Below are 27,850 nucleotides of genomic sequence, written 5' to 3'. Positions count from 1 at the left end.
ACAGGAGGGGGAGGGCAGAGGGGAGGCCTTGTGTATTCAATAGGCAGCATCTGTAAGCACTCAGACGTCCAGACTGGAATGCTCTGTGGCCTGGAGGTGGTTAATCACGGCGGGCCGCTGGCCGAGTTGGGCTAGCACTGGTGCTGAAAGATAAGACTGGAGGTGTGGGCCATGCGTCACATCCGAGCCCGAGCAGGCCTGGGCTCTGGTTTCAGGGGGTTCGTGGCCAGGTGCACCAGAGCCACAGATACTAAATCTCCTTTACCCCGAACCCGGGTCAATATCCTGACCTGTCAACTCCAAGACACACTCACAAAAAAACATTTTTGTTTCCTTAAGAAAATAAATATTTCTAGGAGGTTACACAGAAGTAAAGGGGGCAGGAAGTGGGGCCACCAACACTTGAGGTGAGAGCCATGGCCCCCTCCAACACCAAGAGCACGCCAACTGAGGCGTGAGGCTCTCCCATGTCCATCAGACGCTCCCCGACTCCCCTTTCCCGCTCCAGGGCCATACGAGGGACCCCTCTCTTAGAGATGCTGCAATGTGTCCACAGTTGGTTGTGAGCCTCCAGGTGGTCCCAAGACTCCAGGTGATGAGGGCTAGAGGCTTGGGCCAAAGCCAAGCTTAAATCCCTGCTTTATTTTACCACCAGGGAAGAAGTAAGAAAAAGCCCAGCTAAGATATCGAGTCACCTTATCCTCAGAACCAGCCCTCCATCCGTGCTGCTGCCGGCGGCACATGGCCAAGTGCACCTCTCAGCGCCGTCGGAAGGCCCGGGATATTCTCCAGGCATTGGGCTCCTCATAGCGGTTGTACAAGGGTTCAAGACGCTGCTGCTTCTTCTGCTTGCTGAGCTTAGTTGGGTCAGAGACCTTGAAGAAGGCTGGGGCAAACTCCACAAGCCACCGGGGGTCGATGGTCGTGACCTCACGCATGTACTCCTTCGTGGTCAGCACCAGTTCATGGTATACCACCCTGAGTCGGGACAGAGACAGCACTCAAGCTCTGACACAGGTCCCATTCCAGTCACCCTGGTCCTGGGTGGCTTTGGCTGGACTTGCATTCTGCCCCCCTACTTCTATTTGGGCTCATAGGAGCAGTCTGAGTGACAGCCACACCCCAGTACTGAGGAAAGTTGGTCTCAGAAAGCTCTATTGGGGAATGTCTCGGCCCTGGCCCCAGTGCTAACCAGCTAAGTCACACAGAGCCAGTCGTATCCTTCCCTGGATCTCAGATTCTTGTTCTATGACAGGAGAGTGCGCCTTCAGCCTGTTTCCACAGAATTCCAGGGCCCAGAACATCAGAGTTAGCATAGTAGCAGGGTGGTTTTAAACTAAAGCTCTAATAAGAATCCTTTTTAGGGCCCAGAACGATGGCCTAGCGGCTAAAGTCCTCGCCTTGCATGTGCTGGAATCCCATATGGGAATCAGTTCTAATCCTGGTAGCCCTGCTTCCCATCCAGCTCCCTGCTTGTGGCCTGGGAAAATAGTCAAGGACAGTCCAAAGCTTCTGGACCCTGCAGCTGCATGGGAGACCCGGAAGAGGTTCCAGGCTTCGGATCAGCTCAGCTCTGGCCATTGTGGTCACTTGGGGAGTGAATCTTCCTTTCTGTTTCTCTTCCTCTCTGTATATCTGACTTTCCAACAAAAATAAATAAACATTTTTTTTTTAAAATACTACTTGAAGAGTTTTCAGATCACCTCATTAGATGTTATCCAAGTTCCTTCCCAGCTGTCATTGCGGTGAGTGCTGGGAAGGATGGACACACAAGCACAAAGGGACAGGCTTGCTCTGTGCACAGACCCCAGGACTTTCCACTTACCATTCCGGTTGTCTGTTGAAGAGAGCGCTGGAAGGATGGATGTAAACCACTTGCTGGTCGATCAGGGTCCGGTAACCCTCCTGGGGGTCCTTCTTGGCAGCATTGCGGAAGAAGCCGCTGCAGATGGCTTTCTGCACTCGGACTGTGGACTTGCCACAGGAGACCACGTCCAGCTTGTGTCTGTCCAGAGAATAAAGGACAAAGGCGTGAGTCCACCCTGCTTCCAGGGGAGCTATCCTTCTGAGGATGGTGTTCAACGGCCCCACCCTGGGCCCCCAGGATGGTCTCCCACATCCTCTTTCTACAGAAGCAGCTGCACTAGAGGGCAAGATGGAGGTACTAAACCCTGCAACCTTTGCTTATAAAATATTTCAACTCAGACCAATAATGTCTCAGAAGCTTGCAGACAAAGCACTTTTAGCAACTATAAGCCTTTTTCTCCTTATGAACTTTCTTTTACTAAAGATTTTATTTAAAAGTTATACAGAAGGAGAGAGACAGAAAGATCTTCCATCCATCGGCTCACTCGCTACTGGCCACAATGGCTGGAGCTGGCCCAAACCAAAGGCAGGATCCTAGAACTCCATTCACGTTCTCCCATGTAGGTGGCACAGGCCCAGGCACTCAGGCCATCTTCTGCTGCTCTCCCAGGTGCATTAACAAGGAGCTGAACGGGAAGCGGAGGAGCTAAGATTCAAACCAGCATCCCTATGAGAATATGCCAACACTGGCAGCAGCTTAATGTGCAGCGCCACAATCCTGGCTCCCTTAGGAGCTTCTGAAGTGACTCAGGAGAAGCATTACAGGAGCAACAAGAGTACAGATGTCTGTAGCTCCAGGTGCGTACTGCTACCAGTGGAAACTGACACTCAACAAGACAGCCCAAGCGAAGCAGCCAGTTCCTGGTGTACCTGTCCATTATGCCCAACATCTGTTTGCGAATGTCCTGAGCCCGGCGCAGGGAACGCGCCTGGATGAAGTTCTCATAGCACCACGGGTTAGAGAATTTGTTGTTCTTCCAGGAGTTGTACACGGCCAGCAGGGTGAGGTGATCCCCTTCAGTCTGGTGGAATTTGGCTTTCTTCTGATCTGCGAGAGCTTGTTTATCCTGAAAATCAGTGGGACAGCAAGATCACTTTCATCCAGCAGTGTCAGGGAGCTGCGTCACCCTGCTCTGCTACCCTGTTGACACCACCACCCTGCTCACACCATGCACTGCAGTGTCAACAGGCCGACGTTCCCCAAACACACCGTGCTACCGTCTAAGGGTTGGGTTGCCCCTACCTTGGGTCGGTAGAAGACATTCTGCACAGACAGCATGGACACGATGGTGAGCATTTCCTCACTGCAGCCCAGATGCACCGACATGATGAGCATTTTGCACAACATTGGCTCCAGGGGGAACTCTGCCATCTAGAGGGAGAAGAAGGAACTGCAGTTGCTTCTCCACAGACACTGGTACTTCCACGTGGAAACTCAGAGGGTTTGCACCTTTCGGTCCTTACAAACAATGGACTTGGTTGTAAAAAACTACTCTCTCAAAATAACAACTTGACAAGAAAACAATAAGCAATCCAATTAGAAAACAGGGTAAGGATTTGAACAGACATTTCTGCAAAGAAGAAATACAATGGATGTGAGGAAAACAGACCCGACCTGCAAAGTATGATGATGAAGGATGCCTGTCTCAATGAGAAGAATGCTGTCTTGTTTTCCAAATTAACCCCAGTGGAGTGGAAAGCATGTATTCAAGAACATCACTACGATCAGTGTGGATGGGAATTCTGCAGACATCTTTTAAAGTTAAGGCTAGACTCGATCATTTAAATGTATACTGGGACAAAATTAACTGAATCTTCTTTTTCTTAAGATAATTTAAAACAAGTATCTAGGATTCTAGCCCAAGCCTACCCAGGGCCTCAGAGTCTGATTTTGCTAAACCAGGAGATAAAAGGTGTGGGAGGAGTCGTCCCAGAAACCCAGGGAGCTGAGTCTGCCTCTCACCCTACGGCCCAGGCGAGTGAGCAGGCCCTCGTCGTCCAGGGCCCCCAGGGTGTACAGCTGCTCCATCGCTGTGATCAAGGTCTCCATTGGGGGGGCGTCCATGAAGTCGAACGAGAGCAGGTCATTAATGCCCATGGCCTGGAACAGACAGAGGGAAGCACAGGATGGGAGAGTGCAACTTGGCACAGACGGAGGCTACTGTGCACTTTCCTGATTCTCCAACTGCAATTAAAAATTGAAATTGATCACCAGTGAGATTACTCGTAGCCCCCAGGCCTAAGCCACACAAAGCTCAGACTACTGAGGGGAGGGGCTGGCAATGGTGGCACCGCTGGGTAAAGTGGCACCTGCCAAGGCTGCATCCTGTGTGAGTGCTGAGCTCCCTGCGAAGAAGGCAGGGAAGACAGTGGAAGGCAGTGGAAGATGGCCCAAGTGCCTGCGCAACTGCCACCTATGTGGGAGACCTGGATGGAGTGCCAGGCTCTTGTCTTTGGCCTTGCTCAAGCCCCTGGCTGTGGCAGCCAGTTAGGGGGTGAATCAGCAGATGGAAGATCCTTCTAACTCTCCCTGTAACTGTCAAACAAATAAAAAAAATCTTAAAAACAAACAAACCTCAGACTATTAGAAAGCACATAACTTCTAGGCAACTTTAAAAAACATTCCCCCATTTACACAATTCGCTGGTTGTATTCACGATAACAAAAAGGTAGAAACACCTCAACAGATGAACTAAAAGACGCAACGCAGTATTTATATACTTTGGCAGGAAATTTAAAACAGAACAAAATTCTGGTACAGCTGTGTGCTAAGTTAAATAAGCTAGGTATTAAAGGATAATTTTATAAGCAATTACTAAGTATTGTGCCAAGTGTCTTTACCTACATTATTTTACTAATCGTTAGGAGCGTCACTGTTAACAGCTGCCTATCTGAGACAAGGCCACAAGGCAGAGCACATACCTGACAGACTTGGCCCAGGCCTCCCAGCTTGGAGTAGGCATCTGAGCCGCAGGTGCCCTCTGCTGGGGCTCCAAAGACTCCAGCACATTTTTTATCAAAGCTTTGTTTTAGCTTCCTGATAAGAGTATGAATAATAAATGACAGAGGAGCATTCTTAACCAGGCAAGCTCCAGGCTCTAGGCAGCATCACTGTCTCAGGGGAAATGTTGTCAGCTGGAAAATTACCCATGCAGCTTTTCCTGCCAAAGGTTCTCTTTGGGGACAGAGAGAGAAAGAGCAGTCGTCCAGGATGAAACAGAAACGGAGCCCAAGAGGGCCACTCTGCTCCCTTACAAAGTTTTTGAACAAGGAGAATTTTCTGGCCCCTAAGAACCAAATTGCATCTGAAAGATAAAGTGGTAGAGGTTAAGTATATCTGTCCACTGTTTGGCACTTCTTTTTTTCCAATTTCCTTTAGAAGACATTCCTATCTAAAACTTTTTACGATCAAATATCCTGTTGGCCATTAGGCTGAGAAAACATGTTGTGGTCACAACACACATGCCAACTGAGTCCCAGGCTGCAGGCAGAGGCTGTGATCAGTGCTATATGCATTGCACTCAAAAGGATTGGTTCCAGGAGGTTCCTAAAGTATTTAATGAGGTTCATAAAACAGATTCATTGAGTAAGGCCTAGTTTTGAACCATCCCAACACGCTAACAAGACAGTAATTTCTACCTTGAGTGACAGCACTGTGCTTGCTAAGTTGGTTCTCTGGATTTCCGGCACATTGGTGGTCAGCATTTCATCTCGGTAGGCACGTTCCGTATACAGCCTGTAACACTTCCCTGGACCTGTCCTCCCAGCTCTGCCAGCTCGCTGCTTTGCTTGAGCCTGGAAGGGGTGGGCATACAAAAGTAACACATCTGTTAAACACTGCTTAACAGCTGGACAATGCTGCAAAGTCTAGCAAAAAGGAGCACTTAACAACCAGCAGAGTCAGAAAGGAGATTATATTTCCCTTCCTTTTGGACTGCTTCCTAGACTATCAATGCTCTGACCAGCTCCTTGCCAGACTCAGAACTATGGGGAAGTGTGCCCGAGGAAGGTAGGTACAAAAATGGACAAAGTATAAAACAAGATGACAAAACAGTTAAGACCAAAATAGAACTGAAATAATGACTCTGCAGTCATTTCAAAAATCGAGTTTACAATGTTCACTGACAAGAAAAAAAAAGTTACAAAACAACATAATACTAATCTTGTAAAATCTGTTGATATAGTTTATATAAACTACCAGAAGGAAAGGACTGGGAGAAAACGCCTAAAACGCTTACAGGGTTAACTCTGAAGCAGGTCTGCAGATGGCTTCTGTTTTCTTTAGAATTTACCAAATATTCAAGATTGAACACGTTTTAATGGTCTGGAAAATTAAATACATAAAAAATACACAAAACCACATACTGAACTACCAGAAATGTAACCATAACAGAAACAAACATAAAATAAGACTTGGAAAGAAAAACACTAAAATGCTGACAATGGTGGTACAATTATGGGCAATTAAAAAGCGTTTTCTTCTGTTTCCTGAAAATAATACTACACCTGGACTTGGGGGAGATGGAAGTATGGTGCTAATTTTTTTAAATGAAAAAAAAAAGCAGTTTAGTTGTAGGTTGCTAGGCAACAGTGAGGCGCAATCTAGAGAGGGCCTTTTCCTGAGAAAACCACCTGTTGCTACAAATAGGGCCATGATTCACAGATTACTAAGCCAGTTCCAACCCAAGGTCAGGGTGCGAAGACGGCTAATTTGTATGTTACATTCTGTATAAGGAACTGGAAGGGAGAAGCTGGCAGGCTCAGAACACAAAGACAAGACAAAGACAAAGGCTACCAAGGGGGACTGGTTTATGCCATGTTATGTGATTTGGGATATCACACTGCAACCAAAAAGAGTGTCTAATCTTATACATCAATGACACATTAAAAGGATATCTACCCACCCTAGGCCAGGCAGCAACCATGCACCGTGGCAGACTGCCTCAGCAAACTACAAATGTTTCTCCAAGTCAGAAAAGGTGGTGTAACTAGCTTCCCAATTACTGTGAGTGGCACACACCACCTGGAGAAGTGCTACAGCGCACACACGTCAGAGCCAGATGGCCCAAATTAAAATCTTGACACTGTCAGCTGTGTGATACGAGGCAAGGCACTCAGCCCCTCAGCGCCCCAGTCTCACCTGTGAAATGGGGGTAATAATACCTACCACGTAGGAGACATGCAAATGTACTGAGTCAATGTACATAAAGGGACCCAGACATTTCCTGGTGCTCCAAAGGGGAGCACCTTCTAAGTGTTACCTATCAATATTGCTTAAGCTTCAAAGTGAAAATTGTTTCACTAGGAGCTTTATAAATTACAAAAGTGATACACAACCATTGTAAAAGATGAGGACATCATACAAAAGTGAAAGGAAAAACAGGCACATTACCCAGCAACACAGCTGGCTCCACAGCACCACCCACAGACAGTCTCCACTAACTACAAGTCTCACACAAAAATCCACACCATCTATTTTTAAACCAAAATTGAATTATACCATTCATACTGTTTTACAGCACTTTCAAATATTACATCATAGTTACATTAAATATAGACACACACCACTATGTTAATACCATGTAATGTTCCATGGCACAGATACATCATATTTTATTGAACTGCTTCTCTTTTACTCATTTAGAGTTTTACTAGGTTTTCCCTAATTTGAACAATGCTTCAGGGAAATATTTTTTTTCCACTTCTTTGGTTCTGTGTCCAATCTTTCCTAACTTTCTGATGAATCCCTAGAACACAGGTCAAAAAGATGAAATTCCCAGTTCTGGATACACTGTGTCAAACTACCCTCAGGGCTCGACCTTGGGCCTGGGTTATTTAAACCTCCAGCAGCCTCCTGGCAGCTGGTGGGTCTCAGGACCGGGCGTCTCATGCCTGGATCCCGGACAGCCGCCATGGGCACAGCCGCCATGTGCTGAGCTGTCCCCGGGCAGCAAGTGTGCCATTTGGTGCCAGGCTCTGCCCTACTGGCCGCCCGGCCGGGGAGCTCTGGGGATTTGGTTCTTTGAGTCACTGCTTAATTAGCTCCAGGTTGAACCCATTGTGCTTCTTGGACCTGAAACAGGCAGTAACTCTTCCTTACCAAAACTTTTAATCACTAACAATTCTGAGCACCAAATACCAGTCATGCAGAAGCTAGGGCTTGGGGCTTGTCCTGCAAAAGTAGCTCCAACAGTTGGCCAATGTGTCAACTGGTAATGGAACAGAGTTGATTAGGCACGACTGAACAAACCTTAGCCCACAAGTAAAACTAGAAACCAGGAGGGAGCAGAGGTCTTGCCGAGCTAGGTTCTTGTACCTGCTGGTCTGTGGGAGCCAGGGACGCTAAGCCACAGTGTCTAAGGCAGAGGTCGGGACAGGTGAGGAGCTGTGCCAAGCTGAGTCAGAGCATCCATTGGCAGGCAAGTGATCTATGGCTGGGAACAGACCCGGTTGGGGAGCAAAGGGGACAACCCTAGCTGGGCTGAGGTTCCCACCAAGAGGCACATGGCCTGGAAGGGGAGCTGCGTTCTGATCTGGAAACAGTTGTAGTCTCCCTTGGCACAAGTGTGGACTGGGATTGGATGCACCGAACCAGGCCAGACCCCGACTCCGCCTGGTGTTCTGGAGGACCAGGGCAGATGTGGGATGGACTAGGCAGGGTCTCAAACCCCTACTGAGCCATGTGTGAGCCATATGTGGGTATAGACAAACCATGGCTGGGCTGGAACTTCCAACAGCAAGAACCAGATCGGGTGGAAGGCCAGTCAGGAAAAGCCACAGTTCCTGCTATGACAGGAGGTGGACTGAGTAGGATTGGCTCATGGACCCACTGGTAAGCGTGAAACCTGGCATTGGGGAGAGGTTCTGATGGAGGAGGCTGGGCAACTCCTCTGACAGGACACAGACCCGGCAGGTAAACGCAAGAAACATGATAGGAAACAGCCCAGAAAAGGCCATGGAAAGCTACCCACTGGCATACAATTGGCTGACGTGGGGGCAAGACGAGGCTGAATCTGTCCACATCATCCACTGGCAAATCCAGGCACCAGTGTGGGTCGACCTAGGGTCGGTCACAACAAAGACTAGTGCACATTATGGAATGCCGAGGTGAGGTTGCCTGTACCGGAAGGGACCGCAGCGCCCTACCAGCCTAAGAACAAGAAAGGAAGTGGGCAGAGCCGGCAGGGGAATAAGGGAGGGTTCCTTTGCAGGACAGCTACTTCCGCAGGAGAGCATGGGCTGGGATGGGGGCAGACCAGACTAGGCAGAGCTACCACACCTGTGCGCCTCATGCGGACCAGATCAGGGAAAAGCCGGGCTGGGCGGATTATTCCTACTGGTGCAAACAAAATTAAAGTGGGCGAGGGTTGTTTGGGCTTAGACGCAGCATCAACTGGAATCTGGGAGTGGGAGAGGCCTGGGAGGGAAATAGTGGGCTCATCCCTCTTGGGTTACCACTTCCACAGGACGACATAAAACTAAGATAGCGGCTGGGGTGGAATGGGGTGTGGGACAGACTGGATTACTGCTACACTTACTGGCAAACCAGGGTAGGGGGTGGGCCTGGTGGGGGTTATTGTGGGTCGCTCCAACCTAGGCTGCAGCTCCCGCTGGTTTATGTGAGGGCCAAGTATGTGCTGGGCAGAACTAGGCTGGACTGCAACACCCATTGGTTCCAGTGGAAGTCGGGAGTGAAAACAGAACCAACCCAGCAACTGCAACCACCAGCTGATTGGAGCGATGGACGGTGCCAGGCCCTGTACTTGTTAGCACATACAGGAAGTTTCTTTGGAGATCTTCCTAATCTAAATGCTGGACTCAGAAACCTAACGAAGAAAAGAGAGAAGACAGAACAGGTCAACCAACCATCTAAGCTATGATGGACTATGTCAATCAGTGGATTTTTCAAAGCCCTCAGTGTGCTTGGAGTGGCAAGATTGACAGCGATTCATAACTGTTGCAATATCAAAACCACTTGAGCAAGAACCTCAGAGCATGCCCTACATCCGGGACCTGGGGAGGGTGGGAAATTGGGTGGGCCTTCTCCCTTAAATAACCCCCTTTAAACATGAAGGTAACAATATGGAAAACATACTAGTATTATCCACTTTCATGTAGCCCTTGAACCTTCTTACCCTAATTAACTATGTAAAGAATGTCAAAATAAAATTTTATAAAAAACAAACAAACAAAAAAACCAAACAAAAAAAAAAAACTACCCTCAGAAAGATGACCAAATAATTCATTTAAAAAGATAATTTGGGTAGGGAATTATGATTACTAAATGTACCCACCCTAGGCCAGCCACACCCCTTATCATGATCTCAAACACCTATGTTTAAGTACAGTACTTTCACAGATACATTCTTTTCACCTGGATTGGGTAATGCGCTGCCTGGATTCAAATATTCTTTGAAGTTCAGGTTTTCTATTTTAATGTGGAAACATTTTTTTTTAATTAGAATATAAACAATATAACAATATAAAACCTTCCCGGATCACACTAGATGAATTTTCTAAAGTTTATCTTTTGAAAACAAAATTCAAAACATTGAACCATGAGAGCTTGAAAGTCGTACTCAGACTTTTCAGGAGAGTAAAGGGAAGAAGCCCCATACCTGGGAAATGGGTGTTACCACCAGCTGGTCGATCCCTGTCTTAGAATTATAAACCTTTTGCTTCACAAATCCAGGGTCCACCACATAGTAGATGCCATCGATGGTCAGGGAGGTTTCCGCAATGTTGGTGGCAATCACAACCTGCAGACAAGAGGGGCACCACCAGAGGAGACGCATGATGTGTGAATAGGGCTTCCCAAGGCAGTGAACAGCCATTTCGGCCTCCACAAGGCTAAGATGACGATCCTACTCAGCTTCCAATGGGAACAGCTGCCCTCCTCTCATAGGTTAGGTTGGACACAGGCTGGTACCCGAGAGAAGTGACATATGAAAAAGCTAAGAGAAATCAAAGCCAATTTCACTTGGTGCTCATGGCTACATAGCTCAGTGTCTAGATCCAGGGCTTGATTACTACAGTTTTAATTTTCTAGCACCCTGGGAAAATGGAGATTTCCTGCCATCACATATGCCACTGCAAAATGAGATTTTTCTTTCCCCCACTGAGACATTTGGACTACAAAATGAACTGTTTGCATATGTGGGACAAGAGGGAGAGGGAGGATTTTTTTTTTCTGATCATAAAATGAACCATGACTCACAGAATTCGTGTGTGTACAATAGCATATGTGACCTACAAGACTATTAGTCTCAGCCTCAAATGGCCACTGCTCCTCTACTGAGAGGCTCTGCTAACAAAACACAATTGCTTGCAACAATCATTGTTGGGAGGCACCACAGCATCCTGCAGACTAGCCTTTAAAGGCCTATATCTGCCAGACGGGCAGAAGCTCTGCTTCAAAACAAGAAATCTAGGGGCCAGAGTAGTGGCATAGTGCATTCGGCTGCCACTTGTGATACCAGCATCCTGTATGGTACCAGTTCTCATCCTGGGTACTCTACTTTTGATCCAGTTCCCTGCTAACGTACCTAAGAAAGCAGCAGAGAATGGCCCAAGTGTTTTAACCCCTGCTCCCACATAGGAGATCTGAAAGAAGCTTCTGGTTTCAGCCCAGCCCAGCTCTGGCTGTTGCAGTCATTTGGAAAGTGAACCAGCAGATGGAGGGAAGATCTCTAACTTTGTCTTTCAAATAAATAAAATAAAATAAAATAAAAGTAAATACACCAAAAACCACACTTGTACAACTGTTACTATAGTATGTGCCACCTAAAGTTCATAAGTTGGACGTTTAATCCCAACTTAAGACTGGACCTTTCAGAAGTGATCAGGTCATGAAGGCAGAATGGCTTGACACCTTCAGGAGTGAGTGGCTGACACTGATAGAAGGATGAGTTCAGCCCTCCTCCCTCTCCTGCCCCTTTGCCTTCTGCCATGGGATGACACAGCAAGAAGGCCCGCAGGCCCATGAGCTCGGATCTGCAAATCCTTAGAACTGGAAGAAATAAATGTCTGTTCTTTATAAATCACCCAGGCTCAGGTACTGTGTAAAAAGGACAAAACAGACTACATACAGGGTACATAAGTAACATCTGAATAACACTGTTTCTTTGTTAACGTCCATCGCCCCCTTTCTGTCATCCAGTTAACAGTTGCATGCAGCTCTGTAAACTGGCCTCACCCACCTGCCACTAGGACATCACAGGCGGCTCTGTCTCTTCAGAATACACATCTCCCTGCCTCAAGTTCTTTAGGACCAGCTCAAACAAGGCTGGGCTGGGTGTCCCCGCAGGGTATCCAAAGTACCAGCTGTATTTTGCAATGTATAAGACCTGTTTACTTGGGGATAGCTACCTCACCCTGCAGCTTGGCATCTAGCCCAAAGCTTGGTACATGTTTACTGTATCAGGCTGCATGAAGGAGGAGCTGTTCCTTCACTGACTCACACCACAGGATTTCAGAGCTCCTGGAGCTTCACTTTTGCCCACTGTTGCCTACCTTTCTGCTGCCGGGCGGAGCTGGGTCAAAGATCCGGGTCTGCATCTCACTGGGAAGAGCAGAGTACACGGGCAGGATAATTAACTCCGGAACATCAGGTCCCAGCGACTTCATCCTTTCATACAGGATCTCACAAGCAGTGTCGATCTCTTCCTGACCCGTCAGGAAGACCAAGATATCACCTATGGGAGAATATAGTATTTATTTACTTTTAAGATTGATTTTATTTATTTGAAAGATGCAGTTACAGAGAGGAGCAGAGGTGGAGAGAGAAGTCTTCTATCTGCTGGTTCACAAACGGCCACTACAGCCAGAACCGGGATAGGCTGAAGCCAGGAGCCAGGAGCGTCTTTTGGGTCGCCCTCATAGGTAGTAGGGGCCCAAACACTTGGGTCATCCTCTACTGCTTTCCCAGGTGCGTTAGCAGGGAGCTGGATTGGAAATGAAACAGCCAGCACTCAAATACCCATGTGGGATGCCTGTGCTGCAGGCAGCAGTTTAAGCTGCTCTGCCACAATGTCAACTCTTATTAATTTACTTTTTAACTTTATATTTTCTACAAAAGATATAGTAACATTACCAGATCTCATGTAACACAAAACACTTATATTTTGATTTCCAAACAAACCAGGAAGGTATTATCTAACCCTGTATACCATTATTTATATTTCCACTACCACCATTTCAAGCACACAATCCTGAGACAGAGGGAGTAATATTTCAAAGGCCTTTTCTGAAAAGCTTAAAAAGATGCCCATATTAGGATCTGAAGTCTAAGGGAAAAATCTGCCCTTGCCCCTGACCTGGCGGCTCTGTCAGGTGGATCTGCATGACGGTGATCAGGCTGGCATCCAGATAATCTGTCTCCGGCTCCTTCGTGTACAAGATCTCCACTGGGTATGTTCGGCCTGGGATGGTGAAGATGGGCGCTTCATAGAAGTACTGAGAAAATTTCACCGCATCCAAGGTGGCTGAGGTGACAATCAGCTTCATGTCCTGCCGCTTCTGAACCGTCTAAAGAGAAATGCAATGTGGTTTAACCTCAAAAGTGCACAGCTACTCAAATCCAATCCCAGAATTCAGTTTCCAGTAGGAAGAAGGATCACAAAAGACCAGCAGCTACCTTTTTCAACAACCCAAAGAGCACGTCGGTGTGAATTGTCCTCTCGTGCGCCTCGTCCAACATGATGATCGCGTACTGGGTAAGGTCGGGGTCAATCAGGCACTCCCTAAGCAACATCCCGTCCGTCATATACTTGATAACTGTTTCAGGGCTGGTGCAGTCTTCAAATCGAATGGTGTAGCCCACCTAGTGCAGAATGGGATGGAAAAACCTAAGGCACAAAGCCCTTCTTGTTGCAACCAGCAGGTAAGATCCCTATTACTCACAATCTTAACAGATAAAAATCTAACCCGCATGTACAGTGATTCCCTTTAGTAACATCCACCTTAGACACTATTAAACAGATCGACGACGGCAGGGAGAACGCTCTCCCTCAGGAGGTGTCGTTTCCATCTCACACAGAAAGAGATCTGGACCACTGCACACTGCACTTCCCTTCTCACACTTCTAGAGCAGCGTCACTACCCACTTACCTCTTGACCTAAGCAACAACCAAATTCCTCTGACACCCTTTTGGCCACCGACATGGCTGCCACTCTGCGGGGCTGGGTACACCCAATCTTGCCCCTGGAAGTGTATCCTGCCTCCGCCAGGTACTGGGTGATCTGTGTTGTCTTCCCAGATCCTGTCTCGCCAATGACAATCAGAATCTGATTGTCATGCACAGCCTGAAAGCAAAAGAATTTAAATGTGACTCACTCTAAAGTAGGTAATGCTTACACTAAATGAGGAAAAATAAACATATACAAATAGTTAAGACATTTAACAGTACATCTTAGACATAAACATATTCCCACCACCACTTCCACATCTTTAAAGCTTTTCCCCAGAAGCTATCTTATTTCTAAACTATCTGTAACAGTAAAGAATTGCAATCTTACATATCTATTACTACAGTACTAGTTTAATTAGCCAGAAAAAACTCACCTAACAAAGGGCCATTTCTGAGATAGAACCTTTAATGCAAAAAGTCAAATGCAGAACAGTGTATTTAATGTGCTGCCAAAAGTACAAACACACACAGTGCACACTGTGTGTGCACAGGCATCTGTCTGCCTCTGCTTGGTGCTCTTCAGAGGATCACTGGGAACCAGTCAATTCAGAAGGTCTGATGGCCTTATAACCAGCACCTAAGGAAGAGTCCTTGCCTACGTAAGTTCATTGGCCCACCTGGAACTATTATTGGGTTCCCAATTCAAATAGATTTGTTTCCGCATAAGGAAAAGAAAATATGTCGGCTAACACACGTATACATTAAAAGCACTTGGACACGTTTTCTGACCCATTTTGTAAGAGCTACTTCAGATATGCACAAACTTGTTCAGTTGGTTTCAATCTTAAAATGTCATAATCCCTCTTCTAGAAAATATCCCAGTTCCCCCAGTACATCAGGAAAGGGCTTCTCACCTGGACTAGCTGCTCCTTCAGCTTATAGATAGGCAGGCTTTCCCTTTGCTCAAGGATTGACATCTGGGTCTTTTTTCCGTAAGAAGCTTTGTTGCCCCCAAAGGCATGTTTCTTCCACTCAGGAATGTCGTTGGGCATCATCCCAATGCCCCTCATGTTGGCAGCAATTTGTCTGCCTTCCGCTGCAAAGGCAAACAGGCAACTCAGTACTGTCTTCAAGCTCCATAAGGTTTCCCAGGGGGAGGGAAACAGAATAGCAGGTGGGTATCTCAGTGCAGTCTGAGCCTGACCGGGGTACTCACCCACAGAGGAATGTGAATAGTACAGACACCAGCGGGTGGGAGGGGGCAAGAGACCAGAACAAGGGATACCACATATGTAGACTCTTCTCTGAGCTCTGAAAGCCAGCTACACACCTGATACCTCAACTAAGGTGTCTTCCTAGGTAAAACTCCCCTGCGGATACTTGAGAAACCACCATTCCCAAGCATAACCCTCCGTGTCTAAGACATCATCCTCTGGATGTTCATAGAACCCTCCGAATTCGCCTTGATGTCTACTCGAATCATCCAATTCATTCTGCATCCTTTGGAAATGCAACTCATCATACCATTCCCTTGCTGACAACACTCTGATGCTGAACAGCTCCCACTGCACTGAGAACCAAGCCCACAGTCACTCCACCCTCTGCCCCACACCCCGCCCTCAGTGACCTCCAGCCACACAGGCCTCTTCCCTATCCTTGGCTCTAACACAGGCTAACCTGCAGTGTGGAGTATCCTTCCCAACCCCTTCTAACAGACTAAGTCCCACTTACCCTCCATTTCCCAAGGGAAGGACCAACAGAGCCAATTTATATTATCTATGTGTCTTAGCACTAACAGCACCTAATTAATTATTTGGCAATTATGACTATTCATCTCTCCCATTAAGTAATGAACCTCATAACATCAGGGTCACCTCTGTTTAGTTCACAGCTTCAGTTTGCTTTCTAATAGAAATTACTAACTATTTATTATGACTATATCTACTATATTAATATTTACTACACAAAGAGTTATACAGAAAGGAAGTTTCAAAGCTGTATTACCAACAGAATAAATTTTAAAACCTATAAGGAAGAAAATCCCAGACAGTCTAATGATTTGATCTGGCCCACTAAAATGTTTTTGGTTTTAAGTATCTCTTTAAAAAACAAAACGGGGACTGGCGCAGCAGCCTAGAGGCGAAAGTCCTTGCCTTGAATGCGCCAGGATCCCAAATGAATGCCGGTTCTAATCCTGGCAGCTCCACTTGCCTTCCAGCTCCCTGCTTGTGGCCTGGGAAAGCAGTCGAGGACGGCTCAAAGCGTTGGGACCCTGCACCTGCATGGGAGAGCCGGAAGAGGCTCCTGGCTCCTGGCTTCAGATCAGCTCAGCTCTGGCCGTTGCGGCCGCTTGGGGAGTGAACCATCATATGGAAGATTTTCCTTTCTGTCTCAGCTTCTTTCTACATACCTTCCTTTCCAATATAAAAAAAACAAATAAATCTTTAAAAAGAAAAGTGCTCTAACTAAAAAGAAGCACCAGGGCTAGACTTGTCAGTGTGTGCTCCTGGTGTCCCCTGTGTGTACCTAAAGACTCAGAAATTTAAAAGAGCCACACCCTACTCAGAGGGTCTTACCATCAGGCAGAGGATCAACCCAGTGTTTGTTGAGTCCCATTGGGATAGAATCCATCTCAGCTTCGCGTTGGGCCTGCTTGAGTTCCCGTCTTTCTTTGGCCAAGGCACTTTGCATCATCGCTGCTTGGGAGAGGGAGCCATCTGGGTTCTGGTGCAACAGAGGGAGAAGCATGCATTAAACGTCCAGGGTATAAGACAAAGATGTTAAGCCACTGCAAAATAAAACATGAGCTCACTCCAGGACAAAAGTTTGTACTAATATATCAGACTTCAGGAAAGAAATGAGTAAAAGGAAACATATTTGGATTCAACAATGGCATCACGGAAGAAATTGGGAGGGCCAGCATTGTGGTATAGCAAGTCAGACTGTCACTTAAAATGCTAGTATCCCTCACGGTTGCTGGTTCAAGTCCTGATTGCTCCACTGCCAATCCAGCTCACTTCTAAGGTACCTGGGAAAGCAGAAGATCGTGCTGCACCGCCATGGGAGACCTGGATGAAGCTCCTGGTTCCTGGCTTCAGTGTGGCCCAGCCCAGCCCCAGCCACTGGAGCCATCTAGGGAGTGAACTAGTGGATGAAAGATTCCTCTCTCTCTGTCTCTTTCTCTGGACCAGGCCAAACCCTGAAACCAGGAGCTTCTTCCAAGTCTCCCACGTGGCTACTAGGGCCAAAGCATTTGGACCATGCTCCACTGCTTTCCCAGGCTCATTAGCAGGGAGCCAGATCAAAAGTAGAACAGTTGGACTTAACCAGTGCCCAAATGGGATGCCAGCATTGCAGTGGTGGCTTCACTGGCTAAGCCACAATGCCGCTGCAGAATTCTTTTCTTACTAAGATTTAATTATTTCAAAGGAAAAGTGAGAGAAATAGACACATAGACACACACACAGATCTACTGATTCATCTTCCAAATACCTGCAATAACCAGGGCTGGGTCAGGTGGAAGTCAGGAGCCAGAAGCTCCATGAGTCTATAACGTGGGTGGCAGGATCCACTCAGGCAACCACAGTCTGCCTCCCGGAGCATTAGCAGGAAGCAGGATCGGAAGCACAGAGTAACTGAGACTCCAACTAGCCATTCTGGTACAGGAGGCAGGCATCCCAAGCAGCAGCTCAACCTATCATTCCATAGTGCTCACCCAAGGAATTCTTTCATATAGCCCCAAGGACTGAAATTTAAAGCAATGTGGGTGCCTCAGTGAGACAGACTTCAACTCAGGCTGAAGAACCAATGATCAGGTCCATCTAAAGATGGAACATGTCTCCTTAAAGGTTGATCAATTCCCTGTCACCAATAATGCTGAGCATCTGTGAAGCGACTATACAGGAAGATCGCATAGACAGTAAGCATTCCACAGGTGGCTGCAGTGGACTTCTTTAAGATATTTTCTGTGCCTAAAACTTAAGACCTTTCACAAATTCTGATTTGGATTTCTCACAGCTCTGTGCTCAACAGAAAGTGGTAGAGTTTTCCACAGGAGTCAGCCCCAACTGGCCAAGGGAACCCTTCTGAAATGCCTTCGAATCTGCAAGCTGATGATTTAAGCCCCAAGGAATCAGGATAAAGGCAATGAAGACAGCTAGGATCTCTACTTACTCCCAAAACACGGTAAAGGGCTAGAACAAAATTAAGTAAGAAAAAGCAACAAAGCCAAGTTAACCTCCATTTGAAACAAATATTCCAAACCTGGTTAAGAGTCAGCACTACCTTCTGTGATCTGAGTTCTGTTTACTCAGCTCTGAAAACTGGCCTGTTACTTTAGGGGAAAAAAAAAAGTTTACAACATTTTCCTGTCCAAATCCCAGCACTTCTCACCTTGACGATTTTAATGGGGCTCATGTCCATACTCTGCTTCGTGTGCCCTCTCAGGAATGGCGGTTCTTCCTCAACCAGTTCGATCTCAAGGTCCTCATCTAAAAGCCCCCAGAGAGAAGAATTAACCAAACACTAGAGAGAACCAACCAATCATTTTCACCAAAACAATTTCCACGGGCATCAACATATTATAAAAAATGGCATCAAGATCAGAAAGACAGCAATGCAAATGAACTGCTAAAGCAGCTGACCACACCACTGCAACCCAGGTCTCCCAAATCCCCACCCCCCGGGGACCTCTGTGCTTCAGCCTAAGAATTCATCACAGACTCTAAATTTTATGTGTAGAAACACTGGATAGCAATGAAAACAAATAAAAAACAAATAAAACAAATAAAAACAAATAAAAAACTACCAGTATCAACATCAAGAACAGAATAATAGGGCAAAAAGAAGCAAAAAGAACTAAATTTAAAAAGGTTTAGGGATAGGTGTATAGACAATAAAATTCTAAAGCAAAAGAATGATCAACCTAAAACTGAGCATGATCACCCCAGGAGGAAGGGTCCAGTCCGAAGGGGCCATGTGGGGGCTTCAGGGAGCTGGAACACTCTGCTGCTTAAGTTACATCACAGGTACACAAATACTTCCTTATAATGGGAATCCAATTACGCATGCTCTATTGTAGGATATATTTCACAACAAAGGTGCTTACAAGATGACTCATAGGATATCTATGTAGATCCAGGATTTTCAAAACAATGTCTAAGAAAATGAGATCAAATTTACACCCCAAAATACTATAACTCTCTATATCCTGAACTTATTCTGAGAGACAGGTACATGTCAGAAACACAGACTTGTTGCCTCCATTACAATGATTCTTGCTCTTTGAGAGATCAGTGGTAACAGTCAAGAACAAATGATTAGACACTGCATTAACGCACGATGTCAGGGCCCAACCGGTGTCTCCCTGCCCACTATCCTGCTGTGTCCAGGTGCCTGCGTACCTTCTTCATCATCCACCTTAGGGAGAATGCCAGTCTCTTCATCAAAGTCGGGGAACTCTTCTTTGGAAAGCACGTTGGCAGCAATCATCTAATCAAAGGACAGAGGAGCAATGATGACGTGTTAGTGTCTTTTTCCCCCCAAGATTTAATTCTTTTCATTGGAAAAGCAGATTTATAGAGAGAAGGAGAGACAGAAAGATCTTCTTCCCATTGGTTCACTCCCCAAATGGCTGCAAAAGCCAGAGGTGAGCAGATCCAAAGCCAAGAACCAGGAGCTTCTTCCTTGTCTCCCAGAGGAGTGCAGGGGTCCAAGGACTTGGGTCATCCTCCATTGCTTTCCCACGGCTACAAGCAGGAAGCTTCCACAAGGATTGGAAGTGGAATAGCCAGCACACGAACCAGTGCCCACCTGGGATTAGGCACTTAGAGGTGGAAGATTAGCCAGCTGAACCACTGTACTGCTCTGTAGGATGAAAATTCTTTTCTAGGAGTTCATTCATTAGAGCTCTCAGGAAGAAAACCAAAGTTTTTCCTCCTCTAACCCAGGACATCAGAGCCTCAAATGTCACACAGCCTACCCCCAGGAGGGGCTCTTACAACGCGCTGTTAACAGGGTTGGCTCAAAGGTGTCACCATCGGGAAGGGTCATCCATGTCTTCCCTTACTGCTGCAACACCGTGCCCATTTCTTATGATACGATACGGGACACTTCACAATTTGTTCAGCTAAGTCACTAGTGGACCCAGAGTACCTCAAGGACAGGAACCATAACATACTTGTCTTTGTGGCCTTGCCATCTACCTGGTGCTTGACCCACCATGCTTCTGAAGTTTACTGAAGAGTGATGGAAACAATCGTGAACACTTACATGGCAATTACCAGATGTCAGGCTCTGACTTAAGAGCTTCCACTCTATAACATAATCCCCACACCACCACAACTGGTCTTGTTTTACAGATGTGGACACTGAGGCACAAACACGTCCAGCAAATTGGGTCAGAATCAAGTAGCCAGTGATGGCCAGAAACCACCCCAGACCTCGTTGCTCCAGGACCATACTCCTAATGCATGCAACATGCTGAATGACTACATGGCCATGAAAGCCGATGCCCCAACCTGTTTGATCTCCCACTTTTCCGGGTCAGAGATGCGGGTGAGGCGCTTGCGCTCCAGGGAGTCATCCTCAACTTCAGGGGCGCTGACGAGGGAGAGGTGAGTGGGCCTGTCTGGGTTCCGCATTGAACTCTCCTCGTTGGTTTCCCCAACAAGATTGCGCCGTCGATTCGGATTTAGATCTTCTCCAGTTTCCTGATTTACATCCTGAGGCACAAACACAAAGAAGCCAGCTTGCTAGCTGTCCTTGTATGCTTCTTGGGTAAGGGACGTGGAAACACGCGGAGCATGCCTACCTTCATGCTCAGGCTGGTCTTGGTCCCAGTGAAGGACAGCACCTTGACTTTGACCCTCTGGCCTTTGCTCACCACATCAGCTACATTGGCCACACGGCCTTCCCGCCGAAGCTCAGAGATGTGCACCAGGCCTTCCCACCGCTTCCTGAGACAGAGGGTCAGACATGTCTGAGGAATGCCTAAAAACACCTTTTCCCTAACCAGTTTGTACTCTTATTGGAAATAGCAAAAGAAAATGTCTTGAATTCAAAAGAAAAGCACCAACGTCTAAGAACATGGTCAAACATTAAGACAGTATCCCGTTCCTCCCAGGGAGAGCGGGGAAGATACAAATTCCCAATTGCATCAAATAGCCACAAACAGAAGAAAGTCTGGTTTTATGGCATTTTTTTTAAAAGGCCAATTTTTAGAAAGTGGCAGATCTAAATATCAATCATAATGATTTTTAAGAATGTGAAAACTTCTAAGTGATAAAAGAAATTCTGTCCATCACCGGTGAGAAAGAAGGGTACCAGCCATTACCTTAGTCCCTCCAGCTGCACAAAGCAGCCAAACTGCATGATGCTGGTAACTTTGCCATTGTAAATGTCCCCGATGGCGGGCTCCTCAGGCGGGGGGCGGTCCACATGCTTATCCCGCCATCTGTCCAGATTCCGATCCCCATATTTGTCCCGATCCTTCCGGTCTTTGGAAGGACTTTGACTTCTGCTTCTGGATCGATATCTGGACTTCCCTTTATTCCTTTCCCGAGTCCTGGAATGTGATCGAGAACGAGACCGGTGTCTCCGCTTATGGTCTCTGTCTCGCTCTCTGTCCCGGTCTCTGTCCCGGTCCCGGTCTCGATCCCGGCTCCGACTCCTCTTCTTCTTTTTCGTCCTGTCCCTAATAAATCAACAAGCACCTGTTTGAAAAAGAAACCAGCCTGATTTCATCTTTGCATCCCCAAACACCCAGCACAGTGCCACATACTCGGCAGGTACCCACTGTATTCTAAGAGATTCAATAAATGTGACCTTTCTGCAGGCCAAGAAAGGATGGGATCACAGACATATTCAGCCTCTTTCACTCCTGATTTCTATTTCTGAACATTTTAGTACTGCTACATAAACGCTTTTGACAGAAAACAATGAAAATAAATCTAAGAATATGTTAAGTGGCCAGTCCAGATTCTAAAATGTGTTCATAATTTTGCTTGGCTGGTCCACTAAATTCAACTCCCACAGCATTGCAAACTTCCAAAGCACAATAAGAACAAACCGATGCTCAGTGTCTCTCTGCTTCTCCTGTCCCGCTGCACTGGGCATCAAAGCTTCGAGTTCTTTCAGGACATCCACAGCAACTTTCACATCATCTTCATCCAGCATGGTCTTCAGGGACAGAGGTCAGCAAAGTTGGGAGAAGGGAAAAAAGAAAACAAACAAACAAAAAAACAACACTCCAGAATCAGTATGTACTCTGGGTATATCAACAAATTCGACAGCCTTTATATCAATAACAACGTATGCAAACACAACAAAGGAAGACACAGGTTTCCCACATGATTTTAGATGGGAGATACAGCAAAGGCTCTTTAAGAATCATTTCCACGTTTGACCCATGTGACAAATCCCTATGTGTCTGTAACATGGTCCTAGGAAAGGCAATTAGGTATTAATCACCCCTCCCATGAAAGCAAGTAAGGACTGTAACTAAAAACAGTGTTAAAACTTTTACAAACTCTCCCTCTGCATTTCCTCCCAGGCCCTAGGCTACCTCTAAGCTATGCGTCTCTTCCCAGGCTGGCCTGTTCACGCCCACCAACCCCAGAACCCAGTATCCAAGACTGCACAAACACTTTCTATTTTGTTCACCTTTTTAGCTCAGGGATGTAGAACAGTGCTTGGCACAAAGTTAGTACTCAACAAACACTTGCAAAACTGAAATTTAAAGCAGTTCGAAAATTGGACCACATAACACACAAGGAGAAAACAGTAACTAAAACAAAATCTGATATCACACATCAGGCTTCTGGTACAAAACCTTAAATTATCTCATTCTTAATCTTAATATCCTCTATTCTTAATCAATGCTTTCTCTAATTCTAATCTCATTTCCAATGACTAAAAAATGTTTTACAATGAAGCTGAACTTAACATTAATAGAATTATTACTGAGATAATTATTGATGAGAGTCACGGTAAGGCATCAGGACGGTGTCCATACCCGAACAGAAGGGTTGTCCGGCTGGCAAAGGCCAGGGAAGAGTTCCTTCAGCTTTTCTTTTTCCGTTTTGGGTTTAACAACCGGATCTTATTTCATTAAAGGACATGAAAGAGTAGGGGGAAAAAATACAATGTTATTACTAGATAACAAAATCATCTCGATGTTAGATCTGCTTCAAATTGAAACAGAACACAGCATCCTGCTACATATTAAGTACATACATCACTATACATGTAATTCAGTTTTCTGAAAACACGGGCTACAAAAGCCTCAACAGACTGTGAGTATAGACCAGGGATGGCTGTGCGTGGGCTCAGTTGGTTAGGTCTTGTCATTTTAATCTTGTTCTAAATCATTCAACAAACAATTGGAATATTTACTTGCCCAGCGGCTGCTGGGAGCCCAAGTGCAAGTGCCAAGATGCTCACAATGGAAACACTGGGGTCGGTCCCCCCGCAGGCGGGGAGCCTGGCTCACCTTTGCTGGTAGAAGGCTTTGCCGGAGGCCGCATGGTCTGTATGAGCCGCAGCAAGTTACTAATAAGAGAATCCTTTGAAAAGAACAGAAGCACAACCCTCAGCCCCTGGGTCAGTGTGGAGATACCCTCAGGAAAGGGGATGTGAACGAGGGCATCCTTAAAGGGCAGTTATACATCTGAATTCAGGAAACCAGAACAAATCAGGCAGAGAATGTCTCCCTGGTCTATTATGAATCCGCTATAGAAAACTTCACAGAAAGCTGATGGTTAGAACTCCCTGGGAGAAAAGCTCTTTGATTCCTTGGTTCCTTTCAACCAATTTATCTCCCATGGTTTAGGGCTGCCTCCCAAACTTTGACTCATAGCTGACTTCCTGACTCACACAACAAGAATGTCAACACACACAAAGACTTAATGATGGAAATCCTACTGCATTTCCCAGAAAGCCATCACAGGAAATCCAAACTTTAATACTGTTTCATGACATGAGAACACTGCACATTTAGTGGCTTATTTAAGTGTATGTACAAATTGTCTACTCAAAATACCAAAATCCTGTATTAAATCCTATCAAAATTAAATGTAGCGGTAGAAGTCTCCAGCCATACATACCGTGAATTCTGCACCATTTTTGACTAAAGAAGCTTTGAAGGTATCAAAGGTAGTATTTTTCTCAGCAAGACTGATCACAAATTCAGCTGTAAATGAGAAAATGAATTAAAGTAAGTATGGAGGCTTGAGAAACCAGTGTCAAAAATGCTGGAAACAAAACAAACCTGCTATCCAATCGTCATAAAAACCAAAGACCACCACCTCAAACAAGGGGAAAAAAAAAAAAAGAAAATGTAGGGGCTGCGCTGTGACTTGATAGGCTAAGCCTCTGCCTGAAGCTCCAGTATCCTATAATGTATACTGAGTCCCAGCCATTCCACTTCAGATCCAGCTACCTGCTTATGGCCTCGGAAAGCAGCCGGCCACAGCCCAGTGCTTGGGCCCCTGCACCCATGTGGGAGACCCAGATGAAGCTCCTGGCTTCAGATTAGCTCAGCTCTGGCTATTGGGGAGTGAACTAGAGAATGGAAGACCTCTCTGTCTTTCTTTCTCTCTGTAAATCTGCCTTTCCAATAAAAAAAAAAGAAAGAAAAAAAGAAAAGCAAATTTAGATTGCTGGTATTATCTCTGCATGTTCCAGTCAACTCATAAGTAAAAAGAAGGAATTACTACAGAGCGACCCAACCAGCCTCTGAGCGTATTTAAACCGAATCACACCATCGTAGCGTCTTCTCGCCACACTGCCGCCTGGACACTGCCACCCAGGCTGCACAGCTGACAGTGTACAAAACATGAGGCCACATACTCACACACTCACAGAGCCGTACGCAACAGGATACAGCCTACAGCTTCTGGAAGGATGGACCCAATGTATGTATGAAGGCCAGGCAGCTGCTAAGTGTTATAACCGCCTACTGCAGGATAAATTACTTGTCCTTTGAAATTTTCCTCATAAATCCTCCTAGTTCTTGAAACTTCTAAAATTACAGCTATTTGTTAGTTAAGACATTTTCAGGAAAGAAATACACATTCTCATGAACTGAGATAATAAGTGTTCCATGGTGCACGACACGAGAAATTTTCACTGAATTCACTTGGAGGCTGACCTTTTCTTCTTCTTCTTTTTTTTAAGATTCATTTATGTTTTTATTATACAGTTGGATATACAGAGAGGAAGATCTTCTGTCTGATGATTCACTCCCCAAGTGACCACAATGGCCAGTGCTATGCCGATCCAGAGCCAGGAATTTCCTTTAGGTCTCCCACGTGGGTGCAGGGTCCCAAGGCTTTGGGCCGTCCTCCACTGCTTTCCCAGGTCACAAGCAGGGAGCTGGATGGGAAGTAGAGTGGCCGGGACTAGAACCGGCGCCAATATGGGATCCCGGTAGTTTAAGGTGAGGACTTTAGCCACTAGGCCACCGTGCTGGGACCGGAGGTTGATCTTAAAGAGACAAACAGTAACAGAGGGAGATCTAGACATCTGAGCACCTAGAACCACCATACCATCCCCTGCTGGGCTCCATGTCCATCCCTTAGATGGCATGAAGCCAAATAACACCTGGCTCCTGGACATCCCCAGGGCTAGGTGCTCCACTACCTGCTTTACACTGCTGTCCTCATGCTCCTCCCAACAACCCTCCCAAGGAGGCCCTGCGGCTGTCTGCATTTACAGATGAAGCAGCTCAGAGTGTGAGATGCCCACCTACCTAACAATGGTGGACCCAACACTGGAACCCGGCAATCTGACTTGAGGGCCCGTATTCTTTGGCAAAATGTGGAAAGAAAAGTAAGCCACGTTGTACAGGCATGCTACGCTCCAAAAGGCCTAACCCAAAACGATCAGCAGCATAACCACAAAACCAACCAACACCAGTTTTCTCATTTTTAAACTTATTTTTAAGACCAGACCAATGGCTTAGAGGCTAAATTCTTGCCTTGCGCACACCGGGATCCCAAATGGACACCAGTTCTAGTCCCGGCTGATCCACTTCCCATCCAGTTCCCTGCTTGTGGCCTGGGAAAGCAGTGGAGGACGGCCTAGAGCCCTGGCACCCTGCACCCACATGTGAGACCTGGAAGAGTCTCCCGGCTCCTGGCTTCGGATCGGCTACTTTTAGTGAACAAGCCAATGGAAGTTCTCTTGCTGTATCTCTTTTTCTCTATAAATCTGTTTCCAATAAAAATAAATTAAAAAAATTTTTAAATTTATCTTCATTTACTTGAAAGGCAGGGAGACAGTGAGAGAAAGAGTCTTCCATCCACTGGTTCACTGCCCACATGCCCACCATAGCCAAGGGCTGGACTAGGCTGAAGCTAGGGGCCAGGAACTCAAAACCAGTCTTCCAGATGAGTAACAGAGATTGAAATATTCTAGCCATCCCTGCTATCTCCCCACCCCCTGGGCAGACACCTGGAGGAAGTGGCATGGGACTGAAATCCAAGACCCTGAACCTGCATCTTAACTGCCGCACCAAATGCTCACACTGGGTTTTCTTTTTAATGCTCAGAATTCAACGGCGGCATTGTCACACTGACTGACTGACTGATGTTAAAGAGCCAGTATGTGGCATAGTGTGTGAAGCCGCCACCTGTGACAAAGGCATTCCATAACAGCACTGCTCCAGGTCCCAGATGCTCCACTTCTAATCCAGCTCCCTGTTAAGGTTTAGAGGGACAGATATGGCATGAGCGCTCCGGCCCCTGCCACCCACATGCGAGACCCAAATGAAGCTCCTAGTTTCTGGCTTTAGGCTGGCCCGGGCAGCTGGGGACATTTGGGGGAGCGCACAGTAGCTGTCAGGCAGGGGACAAGGGAAAAGAAATACAGTGGCTGCGAGACACCTTCCCAGGTGCCCGATGGCAACCCCGTGAAGATGGTACCCCACATCACAGATGACAATAATAGCTCAGGGGAACTAAGTTCCTTACTCACGGCCACACATCCATCCTCCTGGATCCCTTCCGGTCACAAAGCCCTGCAGCTCCCCCCTCTTGTGGTTCATCTCCTCTGCATCTAGAAAACCGACTCGTTCCCATCACCTGTCTCAACTCCTCTACACCACAACCACATTCTCTGTCCCCGCAGCACCAGGGCAAGGCACCTGCTCCCTGCACTCACGCCCTGGACCCTGCCCTTCTTGCCTTCAGCGGGAACCCAAGACTTCCCCGATGAAGAGTCTGCCCCCCTCAAAACATCCAACGACAACATCAAGAACACGATGTCGGCGGCTCTCCGGCCACGGTGCTTCAGGCTGTGCAATGGTAGGAAGGCGAGGGCCACAGCTCGGCCCCGAGCCAGGCGGACAGCAGCCGACTCACCCCAACACACACTCGGCCCCTTTCTCCTCCCGCTTCCCTGAACCCCAAGTCCTGAGGCGGCAAGGCCCGGCCCAGCTCACCCAGATCCTTGTCGTTGATCCCCAAGTGATTGTCCAGCTCGGTGCACACCTTCGAAACCAACGACAGGTACTCGAGTTTGGCGAGTTCTTCCGCGGGGCCCGGCTCCGACCCGGCGAACATTCCCGCCGGGGCCACGGCCACCGCCATCCCGACGGCTTCTAGAGCCTACCGGCGTTCCTTTTTCACTTCCGGGTCGGCGTCCTTCGCTCCTGTTTACGATAAGCGGATGACGTCTAGGCCTTTCTCGCCCGTCGCGACAGGATGAGTCATAGAGACGACGCCGGAAGTGCGTGAGGAAGGGCAGGCAGGAGCGGAGGGCTCCGCCGCGCGCTCTCCAGGGCCATCTTCTGGTGAGAAAGGTCTTCGCCCGCCCTCAGGCCCGGAAACGCTCCCCCTATTCAGAGCTCTCTGACC

The 27,850-nt window shown here is 46.9% G+C and overlaps 1 protein-coding gene across 4 annotated transcripts; it reads right to left on the bottom strand.

Annotated features, from left to right (window-relative positions):
* On the bottom strand, positions 1-27,636 carry LOC121170513 (ATP-dependent RNA helicase DHX8). 4 transcript variants are annotated; one of them, XM_041001811.1, is made up of 23 exons: positions 27,436-27,636; positions 24,098-24,183; positions 23,485-23,557; positions 23,008-23,093; positions 22,063-22,172; positions 21,328-21,687; positions 20,806-20,950; positions 20,513-20,716; positions 19,397-19,484; positions 18,387-18,484; positions 16,571-16,718; positions 14,909-15,090; positions 13,975-14,169; positions 13,502-13,687; positions 13,182-13,392; positions 12,379-12,560; positions 10,485-10,625; positions 5,506-5,661; positions 3,830-3,967; positions 3,110-3,238; positions 2,737-2,933; positions 1,826-2,005; positions 1-978 (listed from the first exon to the last, which is right to left on the bottom strand). In XM_041001811.1, exons 1-23 carry the CDS (start codon positions 27,581-27,583, stop codon positions 759-761), a joined length of 3,663 nt encoding a protein of 1,220 aa, XP_040857745.1. In that variant the 5' UTR covers positions 27,584-27,636; the 3' UTR covers positions 1-758. The 4 variants fall into 4 exon arrangements, with proteins under 4 accessions (XP_040857745.1, XP_040857746.1, XP_040857747.1 ...); XM_041001812.1 differs by having other exon boundaries at positions 21,328-21,681; XM_041001813.1 differs by lacking the exons at positions 23,008-23,093; positions 23,485-23,557.
* Positions 27,637-27,850: the final 214 nt, after the last annotated feature.

This window comes from Ochotona curzoniae, unplaced genomic scaffold (assembly GCF_017591425.1).
Source record: "Ochotona curzoniae isolate NIBS_2020 unplaced genomic scaffold, NIBS_Ocur_1.0 scaffold_2453, whole genome shotgun sequence".
In the NCBI taxonomy this organism is placed as follows: domain Eukaryota; kingdom Metazoa; phylum Chordata; class Mammalia; order Lagomorpha; family Ochotonidae; genus Ochotona; species Ochotona curzoniae.
The sequence above is the reverse complement of the archived record's forward strand: the minus strand, read 5'-3'. Positions and strand labels throughout refer to the sequence as shown.

Bases quoted from the DNA above. Each gene is read 5' to 3' on its own strand.
- LOC121170513 (XM_041001811.1), bottom strand. From the start codon at position 27,583: ATGGCGGTGGCCGTGGCCCCGGCGGGAATGTTCGCCGGGTCGGAGCCG. The intron at 12,561-13,181 runs GTCAGGGGCAAG...ATTCTCCCATAG, and splicing joins CCACCTGACAGAGCCGCCAG to GTGATATCTTGGTCTTCCTG. The intron at 5,662-10,484 runs GTATGGGGCTTC...CACCCCTTCCAG, and splicing joins TGGTAACACCCATTTCCCAG to GCTCAAGCAAAGCAGCGAGC.